This window comes from Microtus oregoni, unplaced genomic scaffold (genome assembly GCF_018167655.1).
Source record: "Microtus oregoni isolate MIOR12 unplaced genomic scaffold, Mior012 000117F_ref0000505, whole genome shotgun sequence".
NCBI classification, from domain to species: domain Eukaryota; kingdom Metazoa; phylum Chordata; class Mammalia; order Rodentia; family Cricetidae; genus Microtus; species Microtus oregoni.
In genome coordinates, this window is record NW_024544746.1 from 1,582,501 (window position 1) to 1,604,330 (window position 21,830).

At 50.2% G+C, this 21,830-nt stretch overlaps 1 protein-coding gene and 1 long non-coding RNA gene across 2 annotated transcripts in view; one reads left to right on the forward strand and one right to left on the reverse strand.

The window, feature by feature from the left end:
* The window catches only part of LOC121444057 (coiled-coil domain-containing protein 57-like), a 94,924-nt gene extending 73,236 nt beyond the window's left edge, over window positions 1-21,688 (forward strand). Inside the window, exon 19 of the mRNA XM_041645801.1 lies at window positions 21,162-21,688. Coding sequence (XP_041501735.1) covers window positions 21,162-21,370 — 209 coding nt within the window. The 3' untranslated portion in view covers window positions 21,371-21,688. The remainder of the gene's footprint in view (window positions 1-21,161) is intronic.
* On the reverse strand, window positions 4,141-14,870 carry LOC121444058. The gene is made up of 3 exons (XR_005973739.1): window positions 14,851-14,870; window positions 5,455-5,564; window positions 4,141-4,406 (listed from the first exon to the last, which is right to left on the reverse strand). It is a non-coding gene; the product is annotated as an uncharacterized LOC121444058 (long non-coding RNA).
* Window positions 21,689-21,830: the final 142 nt, after the last annotated feature.

Sequence of the window (21,830 nt, forward strand, 5' to 3'; positions counted from 1 at the left end):
GGGTTTAATGTGGATTTGTGCCACAGAGGGCAATTGGGAAGGTAGACAGGTGCTCTAGACAGGAACCTTCTAATAGGAAAGGGACAGGCGCTGGAAGGCTAGAGGCAGGGCCGAAGGTTTATACCTGCAGGAGCCAGGGATTGAGGGGGTCCCAGGAGGGAGTGGCCTGACCCTCAGTACCAGGCAAGTTCTTGGTTTGAGGTGTGCAGGGTGTGTAGATACCATGTCCCCATTTTCAAGTGAAAACTGAGGCCAGATCACAGTCACCGGATAGCTGCTTCTGACTGGATGCAGATCTCCCAAGCTCCAGAAAACACAGACCCAACCAGAACTGGGCGGGAAAGGGAGGTGTAGCAGGAGGACTAAGGTTGTCCCACGGCCAGAGGGTCATGGGCGTGGAAGTGCCGAGGAATGTGGGTACTAGTTGGGCCTAGCCCAGCCCCTCCCCGTCAGCGCGGGCTCCTGCAGTTGGTCTGCTTCTCTCATCAAGCTAATGGCTGGACATCATGCAACGCAATGGGAGGCTTGGTTTATTTCTTTAAAATGTTGTGATTTTTTTTTAGCTCATTCTCATGGAACAGGCCTATAATTCTCGCCCTTGGTAGGCTGAGGGAAGAGGATCATCATGAATTCAAGGCCAGCCTGGGCTACGCAGTGAATTCAAAACTAGCCTGGGCTACATTCTTGAGTTTAAAAGCAAAAGAAAAAAAAATGGTTTGTCATTTGAATTATTAAGATAAAATACCCTGTAGTTCAAAGCCATTTCTTAAATTCTACTTACACAGCTCAGCGTCTGTGCAGACGCTAACAGTAACAGTGGCCACTCTTTCACCAAGCTTGTCTTAGAGATCCAGGAGGAAAAAACAGAAAGAACTCAACAACTGCTCCTTGTCTGGCCTGTTGTAGAGCTTCCCTGTCCCAGACCCTCCACCTCAGGCCTCACCAGGAGAGCACTCCAGGCCTGAGTGTTTCCAGCAGAGAAGGAGAGTGGGGGAGAGGGGAGCAGTCAGGAAGAGGGCACTGGGCTGGGCCTGGGCACACCCACAGTGGCTCCTCCCTGGCTCTGTGGACCCAATAAGCTTCTGTTTCCAGAGAAACTAGACATTTCTTTAAAATGTTCACCTTGAGAACAAAAACAAAACAGTTCTTTTGTTTGTTTTTCTTCTCTGTGTAAGCCCTGGCCTTCCTGGAACTTACTCTGCTCCATAGACCATGCTGGCATTGAACTCAAAGATCTACCTGCCTGCCTCTGGAGTGCTAGGATTAGAGGTGTGTGCCAGTTGTAAAACAGTTCTTTCTGTGACCTGAGGAGATACCTTTGTGGGTGAACGTGCTTGCAGATCAAATGTGAGGACCTGAGTTCAGATCCAGCACCCAAATAAGCCGGGGGTGGGGATGGGCAACATGTACCTGTCATGGCAGATCTTGGGCATAAGCAAGTCAGTCTAGCTGAAACAGGATGCTCCAGACTCAGTGAGAGACCTCGTCTCAAACATTAGGAACCCTTAATTCCTAATTAGGCACACACCTTTACCAAGCACTTGGGAGGCTGAGGGGGGTAGTTAAGCTCTCTGTAGTTTGGAGCCAGTCGGGTTTACATATGGAGTTCCAGAGCAGCCAGAGCTACATAACAGAGAGGTCCTGTCTCAAAAGAAAATTAAGATATTGAGGCTGGAAAGAAGGCTCAGCCGTTAAGAGCACTGACTGTTCTTCCAGGGGACCCGGGTTCGATTCCCAGCACCCACATGGCAGCTCACAACTGTCTGTAACTCCAGAATCCAGCACCCTCACACAGACGTACAGGCAAAACATCAATAAAATACAATAAAAATTAAGATACTGTAATCCAGCACTCAGGAGGCAGAGGTAGGTGGATCTCTCTGAGTTTGATACCAGCCTGGTCTGCAGAGCAAGTTTTAGGGCAGCCAGGGCTACACAGAGAGGGGGGGAGGGCTGGAGAGATAGCTTAGAAAAAAACAAACAAACAAACAAAACCCAACCCTGTTTCTTTTACCTACCAAGGACCTGGATTTGATTCCCAACCCAACACTCCTGTCACTGCTCACAACCGTCTCTAACTTCAGTTCCAGGGCATCCGACACCCTTTTCTGACTGGACGTACATCCAGTGCACACACTTAACATGCAGGGAAGAATATCTATACAAATAAATCTTTTTTTAAAACTTAAAAACTTAATTAAATTAAAATGTTCATGTTTGAACATTAGCACTTCATGAGTTAAACCATTTACAGGCTAATCCCAGAAGTTTTTGGGAAGCAGCACACTCCTGCAGCCAGGCTGGCCTCCGTCTCACTGGACAGCCTCGTAGGCCCGAACAGCAGCCTCACTGTCAATGGAAACCGGCCTGCCTGGAGCACTGGCAAGATGACTCAGCGGTTAAGAGTAGTGGCTATAGCCAGGCACAGTGGCCCATGCCTTTGATCCCAGCACTTTGGGAGGCAGAGGCAGGCAGATCTCTGAGTTTGAGCACTGGAGAGATGGGTCAGTGGTTAAAGGCACTTGTTGCTTTGCAGAGGACTTGAGGTCAATTCCAGCTCCCATATGATGGCTCACAACCATCCATAACTCCAGTTCCAGAAACTCCAACACTCTGACACCTTCTTCTGACCTCCATGGGCACCAGGCATGCACGTGGTACATATGTTATACAGGTGGGCAACACACACACACACGAAAGATAAAAATTGTTGAAGGAAGGGAAGGAGGGGAGACAGGAGAGAAAAGAAAGAGGAAGCAGGGAGGAAAGAAATGAAAAGGCCTAAAGGAAAGCAAAGACGGGGCAGTCTCTGCTCTAACCCTATCAGGCAAACAGGCTAGCCTCAGGATGCTGGTGTGGCTGTCAGGATGATGCCTTCCTGATCTGTTAGTCTTAGCCCCAACCTGCCCTCCTCTGACGCTTCTTAACCTGGAGTCCCTGTTAGCAGACCTGCCACTGTCTGGCCTCCACAGGCGCTTGGTGTCTCTTGTGAAACACAGGAGAGCTCAGGAGAGCAGCCAAGACGTCCTCGTGGGAGACAGTAATGCACTGGTGTGATGCATATTTGTGATAAGGAAACCCAAGTGAAGAGCTGGGGACGGGGCCTCCAAGAACAGCGCGTGACTGTGTAAGCCAATCCAGAACACCGCATTCCTTTCCCGCCTGCTCCTCACACAGGAGAATGGACAGAGTCCCCTAGGTCTCAGTAACCCAGGGAAGGTGGGCATACGGCCTGGTAGCCAGGGTGAGCTATACAGACCAAGAAGAGCCTGGGAACAGCTCTGGGAGGGCAGAGAGCCCTGTGCAGACCTGGGTCACGTCCCCCGGCCCACCCTCACAGAGGCCTTGCTCCACAGCCAAGAGACCAAGGCTCCTCCCTGTTTCTCGGCATCTCTGCCTGTAGCCTGGTCCCTGCTCCTGGATGGGAGCCTTCTGCCAGTGACACTTCTCTGAGGCCTGTGCATACCCCACCGCGTCTCGGATCTGCCTCTGCAGAACCAGTGCAAGCGCTGGAGAGGTGGCTCCGTAGTTACGAGTACTGGCTGTTCTTCCAGAGAACCCGAGTTTGAGTCCAGACACCCGCATAGCGGCTTACAGTTGTCAGGACTCCAGTTGCTGGGGTTCCAACACAATCTCACATACAATAAAAGTTTTTTTTGTTTTTTTTTTTTTTTTTGGTTTTTCGAGACAGGGTTTCTCTGTAGCTTTGGAGCCTGTCCTGGAACTCCCTTGGTAGACCAGGCTGGCCTCGAACTCACAGAGATCCGCCTGTCTCTGCCTCCCAAGTGCTGGGATTACAGGAGTGCGCCACCACCGCCCGGCTTAAAAGTATTTTTTTATAAAAAAAAAAAAAAAAGGGAAAAAAGTGCTTTAGAAAAAATGAATCAAGCAAACCGTACAGATCCTGAAGCGAACGAGCAACCTGTTTGCTGCCTGCGCTGAATTCCTTCAGGGCGAAGGAGACTCCACAATGCTGAGGCTCAGTGCCTCCGAGATCTGTTGGTTTTTTGAAATGGTTACGAGGAAATGATGATAGCCACTCAGGAAAGCAACATGTTGAAGTCACTTCTGAAACAAAGCAAATACGTTTAGAAATAATCACATTGGCTTGCTTTTTAGTGGTATTTATTCTAGGGCTATAGAATGTCTGGCACTCACTCCTGCTTAGCAAGCTGTGGTGATAAGAACCAGATTCGCCGAGATACCAAACAGCTGTGTGCAGATAGGAGGATGGGCATCACTGCCAGCACCCTGGGTAGAGGGACAGAGGCCAATTCCAGGTCACCAGGTCATCTGAATGGAGGCCACTTTGGGCTGCAAGGAACAGTGGTGAGCAGGCGGTACAGGCTGAGGAGATGGAGAACGGAACTTGGAGAGGCAGGGAAGGGTGGCAGTTGAGGCCAAGTCTAAAGAAAGAGAGGAACTATGCAGACAAGAGCCTTCAATACCCTACGACACATCCACACGTGAGGCTGGGGGCTGAAGGCTCCCTGGGTGCTGGAGCCCTGTCGGGCCTGCCCAGGGCTCTGTTTGTCCACCAGAGTGCAAGAGGACGCCACAGGATCAAGGTCAGCCAGGACCACACGTGGGACTCTGTCCCAACAACCCCCCCAAAAAACATTTTAAGTCAGCATAGGGTATATAGCTGAGACCTCAAGAAACAGGGAGAGAGACCTAAAGAAGAGTTAAGGGGAGGAAGAGGAAAAAAATGCTAATAAAAAGAAGTCTCCAGAACTCTGCCAGGTTGGGGTGCTCAGGCTCCAGACAATGCAAGGGACATTCCCAGGGAATGTGGCACAGCAGGAGCCGCTGCAGGAGGTCTTCAGGTGCCTAGATGGCAGCCCAGGCTTCTTTGAGAAACAGAAGGGAAGTTCAGTGATGCAAGAAAATGCCCAGCTAGGTGTGGCGGTGCAGTCCTTTAACCCCACAGGCAGAGGCAGGCGGACCTCTGTGAGTTCAAGGCCAGCCTGGTCTGCAGAGCAAGTTCCAGGACAAAAAAGCCCTGTCTCAAAAAAAAAAAAAAAGAAAAGATAAAAAGAAAAGAATGTGTTCCACGACAGCTAGAGCCTCTGAAGGAAAAAAATCAAATTATATAGATATAGATAGATAGATAGATAGATAGATAGACAGACAGACAGACAGAAGCCACTATGGCCTGAATGTAGCTCAGTGTTAGAACATTAGGGGGCTGAGGACATTCACTTGATAGGAGTGCTTACCTAGAATCCGTGGTTCCATCCACCCTGGTGTTAGAACACTAGGGGGCTGAGGACATTCACTTGATAGGAGTGCTTACCTAGAATCCGTGGTTCCATCCACCCTGGTGTTTGTTAGAACACTAGGGGGCTGAGGACATTCACTTGATAGGAGTGCTTACCTAGAATCCGTGGTTCCATCCACCCTGGTGTTAGAACACTAGGGGGCTGAGGACATTCACTTGATAGGAGTGCTTACCTAGAATCCGTGGTTCCATTCATGCCAACACCGCATAAGTAAGCACGGAGACACACGTGTGTCATCCTAGTATGTGGGAAGCCAAGGTAAGAGTTCCAGAATGGCTAAGGCTACACAGAAAAAAAGAAAGAAAAGAAAAACAAGCAAAAAAAGTCTTGCCTGGCATGTGTAAGAGAATAATCTCCAACCTCATGCAATAAAGTATATCTAATGTCATGATCAAAACACTCTGTTGCCAGGCGATGGTGGCGCACGCCTTTAATCCCAGCACTTGGGAGGCAGAGGCAGGCAGATCTCTGTGAGTTCGAGGCCAGCCTGGTCTACAGAGCTAGTTCCAGGACAGGCTCCAAAACCACAGAGAAACCCTGTCTCGAAAAAAACCAAAAAAACAACAACAACAACAACAACACTCTGTTAACTAACTGGGAGTAAAGAGCCCAGATTCAGTTATGTCCAGTTCTCAGGAGTCTACACATCGTGGCGGTGACACACACCTGTGTAGTCACAGCTACTCCAGAGACACCTGTGTAGTCAGTCAGTCACAACTACTCCTGAGAACAAGGCAGGTGGGTCAAATGAACCAAGAAGTCGCTGACCAGCACAGGAAGCATGTATATTTTGTACACATGGATGTTCTGCCTACATGTATGTCTGAGGCCAGAAGAGAGCATATACACTCTGGACTAGAGTCAGAGACAGTTGTGAGCTGAGGATAGAGCTTGAGTCTTCTGGAAGAGAATCCAGTGCTCTCAACCACTGAGTCATCTCTCCAGCCCCATCAAGCCTGTTCTGGAACTGGCTTTGTAGACCAGGCTGGCCTTGAACTCACAGAGATCCACCTGCCTCTATATCCCAAATGCTCTAGGGCTAAAGGTTTGCGCCACCACACCCAGTTTTTTTTTCTAAGACTGGGTCTAACACAGCCCAGAGTGACCTTGAACTCTTCCTCCTGTCTGCTGAGATTACAGAAGTAGGTCACCACACCACTGAGACCCCTACACACACACACACACACACACACACACACACCTCTCTTTAAAAAAAAAACTAAAGACAGATTAAGAAAGCCGAGAATCAGGTTGGGTGGTGGTGGCATGTTTAATACAAATTCATCTTTAAAAAGCAATTTTTGCTTTATGGTGGTGGTCTACGCCTATAATCACAGCACTTGGGAGGCAGAAGCAGGCAGATCTCAGCGAGTTCAAGGTCTGCCTGGTCTACAAAGCCAAAACTGTTACGTAGAGAAACCCTGTCTCCAAAAACAAACAAAAAAGAAAACCAAGAATCCTGCAATGGAAAAATAACTGACGGGCTAACACAGCTGCTTTAGGCTAATTTCTCTGTGGAAGGATTAAGGTAAAGTAGACATCTCAACAAGGAGTGTTCCAGATGAAATTGTCTGTGAGGCAGGCAGGACACAGCAATCCTGAGTGTGCTTCCAAAACTAGAGCACAGCACACCTGGTGCGTCTACATACGTGCAGACAAAGCACACATAAAAATAAAATCTCTAGAGGGAAAAAAGGAGCCCAGAAGCGATGGCCCAAGACGGAGGAAAGGGCTCCCAGCCCCAGCTGGTGGTGATTCGGGACCCAGCGGCAAAGCAGGTGTGCAGGAATAACAGGGCACTTCTGGGGTTCGCCATGGGTCTGCAGACCAAGCTAAATGTCAGCATGGAATTGCTGAGGCCACGGTCCCTGGCCAACGTAAAGCCTCCCAGACCTATTTCCCAAATAATTCCCAAACAGGCCACTTTCAGCCCTAATCCTTCCTCCAAACAGCCTTCCTGAAGTGAACCAGTGCTCTGTAATCAGCTACTTTCCCACCTTTCTAGCTGCCAAGGTCAGCCTTACAAAGAAAGTCATTTATCTAGTCAGTTAATTCTGCAGTGCTGAGCGGATTGAGCCCGGGATCGTGTACACTATAGGCAGGTACGACCACTGAGCTACATCCCCAGCAAGGAAAGTAACTGAAATAACCTTTTTAGCTAAGGCCCGTAATTCCAATTTAGGCAGTAAGTCTTCCTGTCTTGGCCTCCAAAGTGCTGAAGCAAAAACAGGTGTGAGCCACCGCGCTGAGCTACAACTTCCCTAGCTTTATCTCCAGGGACCGTACACCACACCTTAATACTTTCTTTCTCTCTTTTTTCGTTTTTTAGAGACAGGATTTCTCCATGCTGCCCTGGCTGTCCTAGAACTCTCTCTGTAGACCAGGCTGGCCTGGAACTCACAGGGATCCTCCTGCCTCTGCCTCCCAAGTGCTGGGATTAAAGGCCTGCACCACCACCATAAAGCAAAAGTTGCTTTTTAAAGCTGAATTTTATTAAACATGTACATACCTTTTTCTATCATCTCCAGTAACACAGTACAGCAGGTATTTATTGGGAGAACATTATATTGTATGAGAAATTATGGAGCCGATGTTGGTGGTGCACACCTTTAATCCCAGCACACAGGAGGCAGAAGCAGGCTGATCTCTGAGTCTGAGGTCAGCCTGGTCTACAGAGCGAGTTCCAGGACAGTCAGGGTTACATAGAGAAACCCTGTCTCAGAAAAGAAAGAGATTATATGAACTCAAGAGAGCTGATTTAGAGTCAGTGGGCTTATTCAAGACTTCCAGGCAAACACATGGACATTCTGTATGGGGACTAGGGTATATATTAGTGTGGGGGAGGGAGTTGGCCTAGAGCTGAGCCCCTGTGGATACTAAGGCATGACTCCATTATGATGTTAGCAATTATGCACCAGGAAATAGGGACAAAGACCAAAGCACTCACTATGCCATGATGCCACAAGACGTGTGGCTGAGTTTGGGTACCGCAGCCATGCTGACTCCAGTGTTTGCACCGGAGCCTACACGCATTTTGCTTGTAAAGCTGACCAAGAGGCCAAAGGCAGAATTTTCTCAATCGAATTGACTGTATTCATGAATACACGGAAACAAGACTTTTGTAAAACGCATGAAGAATCTGTAAAGAGAACCCAGGTCTCAGCTACCTTCCCGATGGAGGTGATATTCAGACACCACCATCAAAGAAAATAGGTAAGGTCCATGAACCTGCATGGGCTTTCCTCCCAGGCCCATGGGCAGGGAAGTAGTTGAGGTGGAAGCCGTAGGGGGCTGACCAGGAGTTGTAATGTCACCCACAGCCGGATGTGTTGGAGGTTTGAATTACAGTGACCCTGTGCCCAGTACTGAGGGAATCGGATGGAAGGTGAGGATCTTTCCAACTCAACGCTCACCCCTGCCCAACCACATTGCCTCTCTCTTTTAATTTGATTTTGACTTGTAATCCTCCTGTATATCCGCCTCTCAGGTGCTAAAATTACAGTGTAAGCCACCAAACCCAGCCTCTCATTTGTTCGTCCTCCCTCCTTCCCTCCCTCCCTTCCGCCCTTCCTTCCTTTCTTTTTTGAGACATGGTTTGCCCTGGCTGTCCTGAACCTCACTGTGTAGACTCAGCTTACCTGAAACTCACAGAGATCCCTCTGCCTCTGACTCTGGTGCTGGCATTAAGTGTGTGAACCACCACACTAGCCTTGTCGTAAACATTTTCCTGAAAGCTTAGATGTAAAAAAAAAAAGTCACAAATGTTCATGATTTTTTTTTTTAAATGTGCAGTCAATTGTAATGCGTCCTTTCTAGCACTTGGGAGGCAGAGACGGGTGACTCTTTGAATTTGAGTCCAGCCTGGTCTATATAGCGAGTTCCAGGACAGCCAGGGCTACACAGTGAAGCCCTGTTTTGAACCACCACCCAAAAAGGAAAAAAATCCAGCATTCAGGAGACAGAGGCAGGTGGATCTCTGTGAGTTTGAGGCCAGCCTGGTCTACAGAGTAAGTTCCAGGACAGGCAGAGTTCATGGTGAGATTTTGTCTGAAACAAACAAACAAAAAAAAAAATCAATGGGGCATTGTGGCACATGTAATCCCAGTGAGCCGTGGTCTGAAAACAACAGCCATTCAAAACTTCAAGTTGGGGCAGCAAGTAAAACAAGTGCCTGCCCCACTAGCCTGATGGCCCAAGCCTGCGATGGTAAGAACTTCTCAGGAGTGGTGGTAAGGCTTTAATTCCAACACTCTGGAGGCAGAGGCAGGTACAGCCAGGCCTCACAGAAATCCTGTCTCAAAAACCAAAACAAATGAAGAGAGAGAGAGAGAGAGAGAGAGAGAGAGAGATAACCGAGTCCTGAAAGTTGTCCCTAACCTCCACATGTGTGCACTTGGAGTCACACACACCTATACAAATGCCCGCACAACAATAGTGATATGATGGTGATAATATGATCACTGAAACACAGCTGGCTGGAGAGATGGCTCGGTGGTTAAGAGCACTGACTGTTCTTACACAGGCCTGAGACTGGGTTCCCAGCCCCGACATGACAGCTCACAGCTGCCTGTAATTCCACTCTAGTGCCAGGATGCAGAACCCTCTGGCCTCTGCGTGCATGTGATGCACATAAACTCATGCAAATACACATGAAGATTTTTTAAATGTTTAAATTTTAATTAATTAAAAAACAATAAATTCAACCAGGGTCTGATTTCTCAGCCCTGTAATTTTGGCATCGAGGAGGCTGAGACAGTGGGAGAGACTTTAGTTCTAGGCTGGCTGGGGCAACAGAGACACTCTCTCAAAACCAAACAATTCAGCAAGTTGAGAAGGCCCCTAGGAAGAACCTGTAACTGCCACCTTTTGGTGGTAGCCTGATCCCCATATCCCTCTGCCTACCTACACTGGCAAACGTACCACATAACAAGCAAGAGAGGGGACGAGAGGGGGACTTGTACCTGCCTCTGCTTCCCTAGAGTCACCACGCCCGGCGGGAAGCACTGCTCTTCCCGCATCACATGGTCCACTCCCAGGAACACATCAAGAACAAAGGAGAATGCCAGGCATGGTAGCACACACCTCTAACTCCATCACCTGGGAAGCAAGACAGGGAGATCTCTGAGTCTGAGGCCAGCTTGTGTGCATAGGGAGTTCTAGACCAGCCAGAGCTACTACTAGGGAGACCCGGTCTCTAAAACAAAAACAGACTAAAAAGGCCGGCGGTGTGTGTGTGTGTGTGCGCGCGCGCGAGCGCTCAGAGACAGCACACTCATCTGCTGTCGAAGGCCCCAGTTAATTTTTTATTTTTAGATTTATTTGTATGTGAGAGTGCTTTACCTGCATGTGAATGCATCATACGTGTGCCTGGTGCCTTCGGGAGACAGAAGGCATTGGATTCCCCTGAACTGGAGTTAGGGTTTTGAATTACCAAATGGGTGCTTGGAAGTGAATCCAATCTTCTGCGAGAGCAACAAGTACTTTTAGCCATTGAGCCATTACGTCTGCCCTGGAAGGCCCCAGTTTAACCCCCAACACTGCAAATAAAGTCACCAGGCCTGGCAGCGTACATCGTACTCCCAGCACTCAAGAGGCTGAGGCAGAAGAATCACAAATTGGAAGCCAGCTTTGGCTACTCAGTGAGAGCCTGTCTCAAAACAGGTAAACAAACAAAAACATATTAGACTCATATCTGGAACATCTGAATTGATAAAAAGGGATTTGGATAAATAGCTCAGTTGGTAGAGTGCTTGCCCTAGCATACACAAAGTCCTGGATTCAATGCCCAGTACTCCAAAACAAACAAACAAACAAACAAAAAACAAAAACAGCCGGGCGGTGGTGGTGCACACCTTTAATCCCAGCACTCGGGAGGCAGAGGCAGAAGGATCTCTGTGAATTCAAGACCAGCCTGGTCTCTACAAGAGCTAGTTCCAGGAGAGGCTCCAAAGCTACAGAGAAACCCTGTCTCGAAAAAACAAAAACAACAAAAAAAGAATCAATCCCCAGTACTAGGTAAAGGGAGGGTGATGGTACACACCTATAATCCCAGCACTCAGGAGAGAGAGGCAGGAGGATCAGAAATTCAGAATCACAAGTTTGAGGCCACCCTGGGACACATGAAACTCTGGCTCAAGAAAAAGGAAAACCAAACTTACTGAAGTGTTTGAGTACACACTTTACAAAATAGATAAATTGCCGGGCGGTGGTGGCGCACGCCTTTAATCCCAGCACTCCAAAGGCTTTAATCCCAGGCTCCAAAGCTACAGAGAAACCCTGTCTCGAAAAACCAAAAAAAAAAAAAAAAAAAAAAAAAAAAAAAAAAAAAAGTAGATGAATTGCCAGGAAGTTCTAGAAAGATGCCCACCATTGTATGTTAATTACTCCTTAATAAAAATGACTTAAGGGGCCTGAGAGATGGCTCACCACGGCAGACAAAATCCAGACAAGTCTGTGTAGGAAGTGCCTTATCCTGCTGAGTGCGTTGTTTGGTGGCCACTGCAGATCCTAACAGGATGCTTATAATTCTCATCAAGCCACTAGGGATTTCTTAATTGTTTTCCTTTGTGGCACTTAGGGACACCAAGGGAGGTCATTATAGCAGACAGCAGGCTAAGAGCCCCAGCATCCTGGGAGTTTAGAAGAGCCCTGAGGACAGAGCCAGTGGAGGAGCCCAAGCCCCCTCCCCCCAGAACAGCTTAAGTGAAAAACTGGTCTGGAGATTCATCTTGAAAAAAATGGGAACTTGAACTTTAAAAACCAGGGTATAAAGCAAGCATCAGAATTAGCTTCCTAGATTGGTGAGCAGGTACCCGGCCCTGAGGAGTGTTCCCATCCAGGCCCGGACGCTACACCTGGGGCTGTGCCAGGAAAATTTTATTGCAAGGTGGTGGCAGGCCTGTTCGGTCCTACAACTGCTGCAGAGAGGTTCTGGAGTGTGGGTGGAGCCGCCTGCCCAGCCCCTGAATAGGCCTTTACAATCTGGCTTTGAGTCTTTCTCCTGAGTGGATGATGATGTCTTCCTTCCAATCCATACACTCCTTTTCCTTTTCTTACAGAGCTGGCTGGGCCTCCGAGCACCATGGTAACAGGAGTGGCCACAGTAGTTGTGTTGTATCCTAAACTGAAGGGGATTAGGCTGAAGTTTCTAAATGTGATGATTGCTGTCTGCTTCTCAATGGGACCTTTATCAGCTGAGCGTTTCTCCTAGCTGGGCCGGAGTGTGTGCTCAGCATGCACAAAGCCTGAGTTCTGCCCCCAGCACTGTAAAATGGTACTTTATAGCCCTGGTTTATAGAGCTATGTCATCACAGACAGGTCTTAAACCTTGCCCAGCACTTTACGCTCAAGTGAGGGTCGAAGCCACTGCAGACCTGGTGTGAGGCCGCTGTGAACTTGACTCTGCTGTGATATGCTCTTAGTATTGATTTGGCTTTTTTGTTTGTTTTTGCCTGTATATGTTTTATGGTTTTGAGACAGGGTCTCATACCCCCCAAGATGGTCTTGAGCTTGCTGTATAACCATGACCTTGAACTCGCAACTTCCTACCTCCACCTCCACAGGGCTGTGATTATGGCAGGCGCCACCATGCCTGTTTTTCTGTTGTTTGGTTTGTTTTTTTACCTACGTACAGTTGTACTGGTTCATGTATTTATTATTGTGGTGGTGGTGGTGGTATGTGTATGTGTGTGTCTGGGGGCACAGAGCTTGCATACCCCTCACCCACGTGGACAACTTAGTGGAGTTAGCTCCCTCCTTCACATGGGTTCTGGGGATTGGACTCAGGTTGCAGACTTATACAACTAGCACTTTTACCCATTGAGCCATTTCTCAGTCCTCCAATTTTGAATTTTTGTTTTTCCGAGACAGGGTTTCTCAATAGCTATGGAGTTTACTCCTGGAACTCGCTCTGTAGACCAGACTAGCCTTGAACTCACAGAGATCCACCTGCCTCTGCTTCCTGAGTGCTGGGATTTAAGGGGTGCGCCACCACTTCCCAGCTATTTTTGGATTTTTGAGTTAAGACTATCTAAGCCAGGCTAGGCTTGAACTCATGACCCTACTACTTCTGCCTCCCAAGTTCTCGAGTTACAGGTATGTGTCATCGGGCCGGCTCTCAGTCCTTTTCTAATCTTACAGATAATTTGGAGAAGGTAAGACGACTATTTCCTGACATTTCTTTCTCTGGGATCTCTCTGCCAGGTGGTGGTGGCCACGACTTTACTCACAGCAGTTAGGAGGCGGCAGCAGGCAGATCTCTGACTTCCAGGACAGCCAGGGCTATACAGAAAAACCCTGTCTCAAACAACAAAAAGACAGGGTCTCACCATGTAACTCTGGCAGGCCAGGAACTCAGAGATCCTCCTGTCTCTGCCTGTCCAGTGCTGGGTTCAAACGTGTGCACCATCACACCTGACTGCTCCCTGCTCTAGAAGTGCCTCTGAGACAGTTCTGGTGTGGAGCTCATCTTCAATCTCAGCACTCGAGGCAGGTGGATCTCAGTGAGCTCAAGAGCTGTGGATTTCAGGACAGCCAGGACAAAAAAACAAACAAAAAAACAAAAACGTAAATGAGAATTCTCTCTCCACATTTTTTGCTTTGTTTTGTTTTGTTTTTTGGGGTTTCTTTTTCAAGACAGGGTTTCTCGGTAGGCATGGAGCTGTCCTGGAACTAGCTCTTGTAGACCAGGTTGGCCTCGAACTCACAGAGATCCACCTGCCTCTGCCTCCCGAGTGCTGGGATTAAGGGCATGCACCACCACCGCCCGGCCTCCCTCCACCTATAAGAACCTATATACCTGTAGTACCTGAAAAGTTCTGTTTACAATTCAAAATGAAGATGCAGGAGAGTTTGGGTTGAGTCTGACCCCAGGTCAACAGTGCTGCCCTTCATCCTTACCCTTGAAAACTGCGCCCTGAAGTCAGCAATGGAGGAGCAAGGAGTGCACATCTCCCTCCCACTGTCTCCCTTCACACACACACACCACACACCACACACACACACCACACACACCACACACACCACACACACCACACACACACCACACACACACACCACACACACCACACACACACCACACACACCACACACACACCACACACACACCACACACACCACACACACACACACACACCACACACACCACACACACACCACACACACACCACACACACCACACCACACACACACACACCACACACACACACCACACACACCACACACACACACCACACACACCACACACACACACCACACACACACACCACACACACCACACACACACACCACACACACCACACACACCACACACACCACACACACACCACACACACACCACACACACACCACACACACCACACACACACCACACACACACACACCACACACACACACACACATCCACACACACACCACACACACACCACACACACACCACACACACACACACACACACACCACACATACACAGCACACACACACACCACACACACACCACACACACACACACACCACACACACACACACACACCACGCACACACGCACACACACACACAACCAGGCACCTACCTGCTTCCTGACTTCCTCACAGCCCAGGCAACAGGAGCTAGCTCTCGGGTAACTAGCTGGGTACCCTGGCAGCAAGTTTCCGATAAAACATTTCACTCATGCTCAGGATTAGGAAATGTGCCCTTCCTAATTAAATTTGAACTAATCAGTCTAGAAGGGCCAAAGGCCACGTCCCTGTCAGGCTTGTCCCTGAGAACTACAAGTGAGAGGTTGTTTGGGTTCTGGAGAAATTAGGGGTTGGTGTTTTCTTGGTGTGTTTCTTGTGGCTTGAAGACAGACACCGTGTCCACTATGGCACCGTTGACTTTTGTCTAAAATGGAACACCAGTAACAGGCTGACAGCAAACTTCATTCTATGGCTTAAACTATAAATAATCTGCAAAGTTCATGTCACTGTGTAGCAGAGCTGGATACGGGGACCCTGCTGCCACCTATAGTGGGGTGGAGACAGATGGGGGTCAAACATTTGGAACCCAGCAGATGCCACCTCCCTGCAGTGTCCTAGTGACCAGAGGCCCCAGTGGCCTGTCAAGGAATCTGACCCGGCCCTGAGGACAGTGGCCTCTGGCCTCCAGCATGGAGAGCATGAGCCAGTTTCGTGGCGCACGCCTCCAATCCCAGCACTCAGGAGGCAGAGGTAGATGAATCTCTGTGAGTCTGAGGCCAGCCTGGTTGTCCAGGATGGCCATGGCTACACAGAGAAACCCTGTCTCGAAAAAACAAAACACACAGCACGCCTTTAATCCCAGCCCTAGGGAGGCAGAGGCAGGTGGATCTCTGTAAATTCGAGGCCAGCCTGGTCTACAGAGCGAGTTCCAAGACAGCCTGGACTGTTATATAAACAGAGAAAATTTGTCTCAGAAAACACACACAAACAAAACAAACAAACAAACAAAAACCCAAACACGTGGAAGCATCAAGTGCCCCTAAGCCAGTGTGCGCATGACTCAAGAAGGTACAGAGGAAGGGAGGGAGAGGCCACTGCCTGGGAACACCTATTCATCTTAGACGCCACGCGAATTCCTATCTTTGAGACTGACGCAGGGGCCCAGCCTGTGGATCCAGAAACCTCCCCTCTCCTCATGGTGACTCAGGCCCTGTAGCTATCCTGCCTGTCCTTGAAACATCACGAGCACTCACTGGTGTGGAGGGAGCCTCAGTGCTCCCAGGAGGACCCTCACCTCAGTGTAGACACTGGCTCACTAATCTGTAGTACTGATCCTGCATCCCTAAACCAGAGAAGCATAACACTGAACAATGGCTACCTTCATACAGTCCCTGAGCACCCCTCCCCCAGCTCGGCAAAGCCCGTTTGTCCTGGAAACTGCAAAGCAATCCTGTCCACTGGTCCTGTGGACCCAGGACGTTTTGCCTTAGGCTGGATAAAGCTGGCCTCTCCCTGAGGTGCCCCCCACGTCCCGTCTAGTAAGTAGGTCTCCCGTCCGTCCTTCACAGAGTGGCATGCCGAAGCTGAGGGCTGAAAGGGTGGCAGAGGCATTCCCAGGTCCCAGAGCACAGCCTGTGCCTCTGGCCCTGGCCCTCAGGCCTGCTGCCTGGGTTAGTGTACCCTCCCTGCATGTGCTACAGGCATGTCATCCTCTGCCTCTCCTTCCTGGGGGGACAGAAATCAGCTCATGGGGTCCAAAGGGTCATTGGCCAGGACTGCAGAGAATGATTTCAGAGGAGGCCTTTGACCTGGCCAGACGCCCATAATGTCTTGAGCAAGCTGGGCAGCCTGTGTCAACGTGGCCAGCACAGCCTCTCCCCATAAGGCCACACTGGTAGATGAGGGGAAGATTGCCACATTCAGCTGTCCTGGGCCAGGAAAGCAGAGAAAAGCTAAGACACAGCAGCCCTGAGATGCCACAACCCTGAGGTGCCACAGTGAGGTGAGATGCAGGTACCGAGGGGCTTGCTCGCTGCCCACAGTGTAGCCATCACCGAGGGCCTCACAGTCCCTCACCAGCCTTGACCTGCTCTGACATAGCCTAAGATGCTCAGGAGTCTCAAGCTGATAGACCCTGCAAAAGTTCCTGTCATTTCATCAAGTCAGCCATCTGCAGAGAAATCTGAGCTACACAGCACCTGAACACACATGGAATTCCACACGTGAGGGTCCTGAAGCAGGTTCACAGATGCCCAGACACCTCCCCACCTCTCTCTCTCTCTCTCTCTCTCTCTCTCTCTTTCTGCCCACACTATTGTGTCTTCCCAAGCCAGTTCTCAGGCCACCTCACAGTACAGCTCCTCCTGCAGCTGTCACTGCTGTCCTCAACCCTGTCCCCCACCCCCTGCAGAGGCAGAATTAGAATCAGAACAGGTTGTTAAAGAGGCAAGTACTTGGTAGGCACAGCCACTCTCTGTAGGTGTTCCCTATACGATGACTTGCTGTAGGCAGGACAGCAAGAAAGAGAGGCCCAGTGTCCACGCCTGGCGAAGTAACCTTCAGGAGGGATGGTGGGACCACACCACCCAGGCTCCATTTCCTGAACTCCATGGCAGTGGCTTTAGCTGAGGTCCTTGCTCTTCTGCTGTACAGAGCTCAGGGGACATGGTGGTCAGCAGTCCTGTGAACGGAGCCCAAGTGCTGGCCATGCAGCGTTGGGTTCCCCATGGTGAGGCATGAGGCAGGGGTCTGGGACAGGAATGGGAACGCCGGCTGTATTCACCCGTGCAGGCCAAACTGTGGTAGGGAGCCTCCGAGCGTTCGAAGGGCCAGAGGGTGTAATGCGACCTGATCGATAAGCAGGATGGAAAGAGGAGCTCATGTTGAAAAAAGAGATCTGGGGTGCACATAGGTCCCATGGGGACAGGAGAGGTCGCAGTGAGGGCTGGTTAACCCCCGAAGTCGGGCTGGCTGGAGCAGCCAAGCTCAGGATGACCTGGAAATGTCAGCTGGGCCCAGGAACACAGCTTAGACTGAGTCCTGGGCTGCAGTCAGGGCCCAGGGCAAGCCCTCCTCAGCCCCAAGACAGGTTTTGGAGACCTCACTGAGTCCTGTCCTTTGGAAAGCCACATCAGGGCAACCATAGAGCTGGGAGGTCACATGACATCCTGGAGCCAAGCAGCTGGGATAGTAGCTTTGAAGATGGCTGCTGGGGCCAGAGCTGAGGCTCAGAAAGTACTGCCCTTTGGTAGTCAGACATCTCGGTGCCCCAGTGCAGACAGAGCCAAGCCCATCTCCAGTCCAAACACTGTCAGCGGTCCGTCCCCCCCCCAGACCCCAGGATCCAGTGTTCACTGGTGACGTGCCATGAGCTGCAGTGACCCCACACACGGATCCGTAAGGCTCCAACTCCGCTCCCTCAATTAAGAGCCACAAACTAGAACTTTCCGCAAGCAAGTGCCAGGCAGAGACAGATCTATCAGGAGGCTGATGAGCAGGGGACTCTGCCTGGCAGTCTCCATCCAGATTTCTCCCTGGTGTCTACTCAGCTGCCCAGGTGAAGAAGTAGAATCCCAGAGAGGCAGAGTGGGTTTTACAGGCAAGTTACTGGTCAGCACAGGTGGAACCAACCTCTGGTCACAGGGACTAGGGCCTCAGACAGGCTGGACATGCTACCTACTGTCATGCCTCCCCTACAGAGTAGCAGGCTGGGGCTCCCAGCCCCGAAAGCCTGGGAGTTAGGCCAGGTACCTCCTCCCCTCCCACAGGGAGGACTCTGAAAAGCAGAGTGTTCTGTTCTTCTTCTAAGCAGACCTGTGCAGAACAGTTCAAGTCAACCCTCCTAGCTCTGGGTCTGCTCAGCTCTCAGTGACACCGGCATGAGCCGTGCACAGCTCCACTGTGACCCCTAGCTGGGCTGGGCTGCTTCCTTCCTTGGCCTTTGCCCTGTCTGTGATTCCTGTCCCTCCATGATGTCTTCTGGGAGACTCACCGGGTGACATGGCAGCTAGTGACTGGGAGACAGATGGGGTGGGAGCATCTGTGTATCTGGGTTTGGAGAACCAGACACAGCAGCAGCAGTGCTCAGGCTCCCAGAAGGCTCCTGAGTCAGGTAGCAGAGCCTGGTTCATCAGGAGCTAGAACAGAAATGGCCCTAATGAGGTTGCTGGTTCTAGGTGTTTCAAAGTTTCCTCAAGCTGGATGGTGGTGCACACCTTTAATCCCAGCACTCAGGAGGCAGAGGCAGGCGTGCAGATCTCTGTGAGTTTGAGGCCAGCCTGGTCTACAGAGTGAGTTCCAGGACAGCCAGGGCTACACAGAAAAACCTGGTCTTGAAAAACAAAACAAAAAAGTTTCCTCAGAAAATTGGACATAGGGGGCTGGAGAGATGGCTCAGAGGTTAAGAGCACTGACTGTTCTTCCAAAGGTCCTGAGTTCAATTCCCAGCAACCATATGGTGGCTCACAACCATCTGTAATGGGGTCTGGTGCCCTCTTCTGCCTGCAGACATACATGGAAGGAATGCTGTATACATAATAAATAAATAAAAATATTAAAAAAAAGAAAAAAAAAGAAAATTGGACATAGTATGACCTATCTGTAACCCCAGCCCTCACAAAGCTGAAGCAGGAGGATTGTTGTGAGTTTAAAGCCAGCCTGGATTACAAAGCAAGACCCTAATTTTAAGAGACAGACACAAGAAAAAGAGACACACACACACACAGCAAAGCAGAAAGGAATGCAGGATGGGAAGCAGGGTGGAGGGCGCTCATCTGCCTGTCACTTCCCTGAAGCCCCTGCCCACTGCACAGTGGATTAAACTGGGCACTGTGTGGCTGAACTGACTCTTACCCTACTCAATACCCATTCAGCATGTGCCAGGTCCATGGGGGTCAGAGAGGTGAACTCATCAATGCTGAGCAAACCGTGCCTATCACCTCCCAGCCTGCAAGGCTGGCAAGCAGTGGGGTTAGGTCCCCAAACCACTAGACTGTTATAAAATGCCGAGCGCATGGTGCTGCCTGCTTTTAATCTCTGCATTTGGGAAGCAGGGGCAGGTGGATTCCAATTTTTTTGTTTTGTTTTTTAAGACTTGGTTTCTCTGTAGCTTTGGGGCCTGTCCTGGAACTCACTCTGTAGACCAGGCCAGCCTTGAACTCACAGAGATCTGCCTGTCTCTGCCTCCTGATTACTGGGATTAAAGGTGTGAGCCACCACCACCTGGCTGGATACCCAATTTCTAGGCCAGGCAGTTTACATAGTGAGTTCCAGGTAAACCAGGGCTACACAGTAAGAGCCTGCCTAAAAAGAAAAAAGTATAAAAATGCAAAAGTCCCAGCTTGCAGTGGCGGCACACGCCTTTAATCCCAGTACTCAGGAGGCAGAAACAGGCGGATCTCTGTGAGTTCAAGGCCAGCCTGGTCTGTGAGAGCGAGTTCCAGGACAGGCTCCAAAACTACAGAGAAACCCTGTCTTCCCCGCTCCCCCAAATGCAAAAGCCCCAGCTCCAAGTAAACCAGAAGTTTCCTGTCTGCTGGGCCAGGCCGCCAGAGAGAAAGGACAGGTCTTTAGGGAAGTGAAATAATGTCTCACAAAAGAAATGCTGGGGGGTTTTGTGGGGTTTTTTTTATGAGTTTTTGAGACAGGGTTTCTCTGTAGTTTTGGAGCCTGTCCTGGAACTTGTCGACCAGGCTGGCCTCGAACTCACAGAAATATGCCTGCCTCTGCCTCCCAAGTGCTGGGATTAAAGGTGTGTGCCACCACCACCTGGCAAGAAATGCACTTTTAGTGTCAAAGACTCAAAAGACAGAAAAGGTCAAATACAGATGGTCACCTACAAAACCTAGATGTGGCTTGCCCGTTAAGTCTGGGTGCTGGCAGCAGCAGGAAAATGCTCGCTATACCATGGCGTAAGTGGACACTGGCAGGGATGCTGTGTTTACCTGCACAGTGCAGCTCTGTCACGAATGTTGGAAGTGTTCATGAACACCCCCTATCTACTCAGGCCCTGACACGGGTCAACTGACTGGACTCTCCATGGGGTGATCTGTCATGAACGGGAGGTGGGGCCACCTGCCCCATCCCCTTAGGAAATGGACACAGCAGGTCAGGGTGTTTTTGTTGTTTTGTTTCTGTGTGCTGGGGGGAGAGGCAGGCCCAGGATCTGCCAAGAATATATGGAGCCCATGCCCACAAAGACCTCTTAAACTGCACCCCAGTCAGGATCCAACACAATTGCTGCCACTAGCTAGGGCTAGGTCATTATGGGGGGAGGAGTCTACTGGCCTCTATGGGCTCCTGCAAAGGAAAACAGAATGAGTGCTCACAGGTGTATGACCAGCTCTGGGCACGCACGCACGCACGCACGCACGCCTCCGCTTCCTTATGCCCCTGACCTGCACTTTTTTCTGCCTCTTCCCTACAGAGTGCCCAGCATCTCCAGGAGCCAGCTGTCTCCAGAAGGTCGACCAGAGCCCTGTCACCATGCAAAACCCCTTTGCTGTCAAAGGGCTAAAGATGGAAGCGCAGCCTAAAGCCACACATCCCAGACCCAGCAAGTCTCGTCCAGCTAAACCTACAAACTGCCAGCAGCCGCGGCATCCCAGGATCCGCAACTATAACCTCAAGGACTAAGCCTCAACCTCCTGCAGGGGACCCAAGAGTGCTTCCGCCTCGGTGCTTGGAGCCTGTGCTGGTGCAGGTGTACACATGGCATGCAGGTGGCTGTGAGCACAGGCAGCCTCCCAATGATAGCCTTCCTGATGCCACCAAGCCATTAAAACCCTCCTCCTTCTGCCTGGCCTGCAAAGTTGTCTATCTTGTCCCACTGCCACCTGCCTACATGGCCACTGACAGCCACTGCACACTGACTGTGTCGTTCTCTAGAACCTGGCGGGGGAGAGTAGAGTAGCTACCTATGAAGTATGTTCTCAAAGAACATTGTGTGAGAGGTCCTCCCAGTCCGAGCCTGGTAGGGGCCCCATCACCCTAAGTACCGCAGGAACATATCCATATGCCCTTCTTCTTTTTTTTTTTTTTTTTTGAGACAGGGTTTCTCTGTGGCTTTGGAGCCTGTCCTGGAACTAGCTCTGTA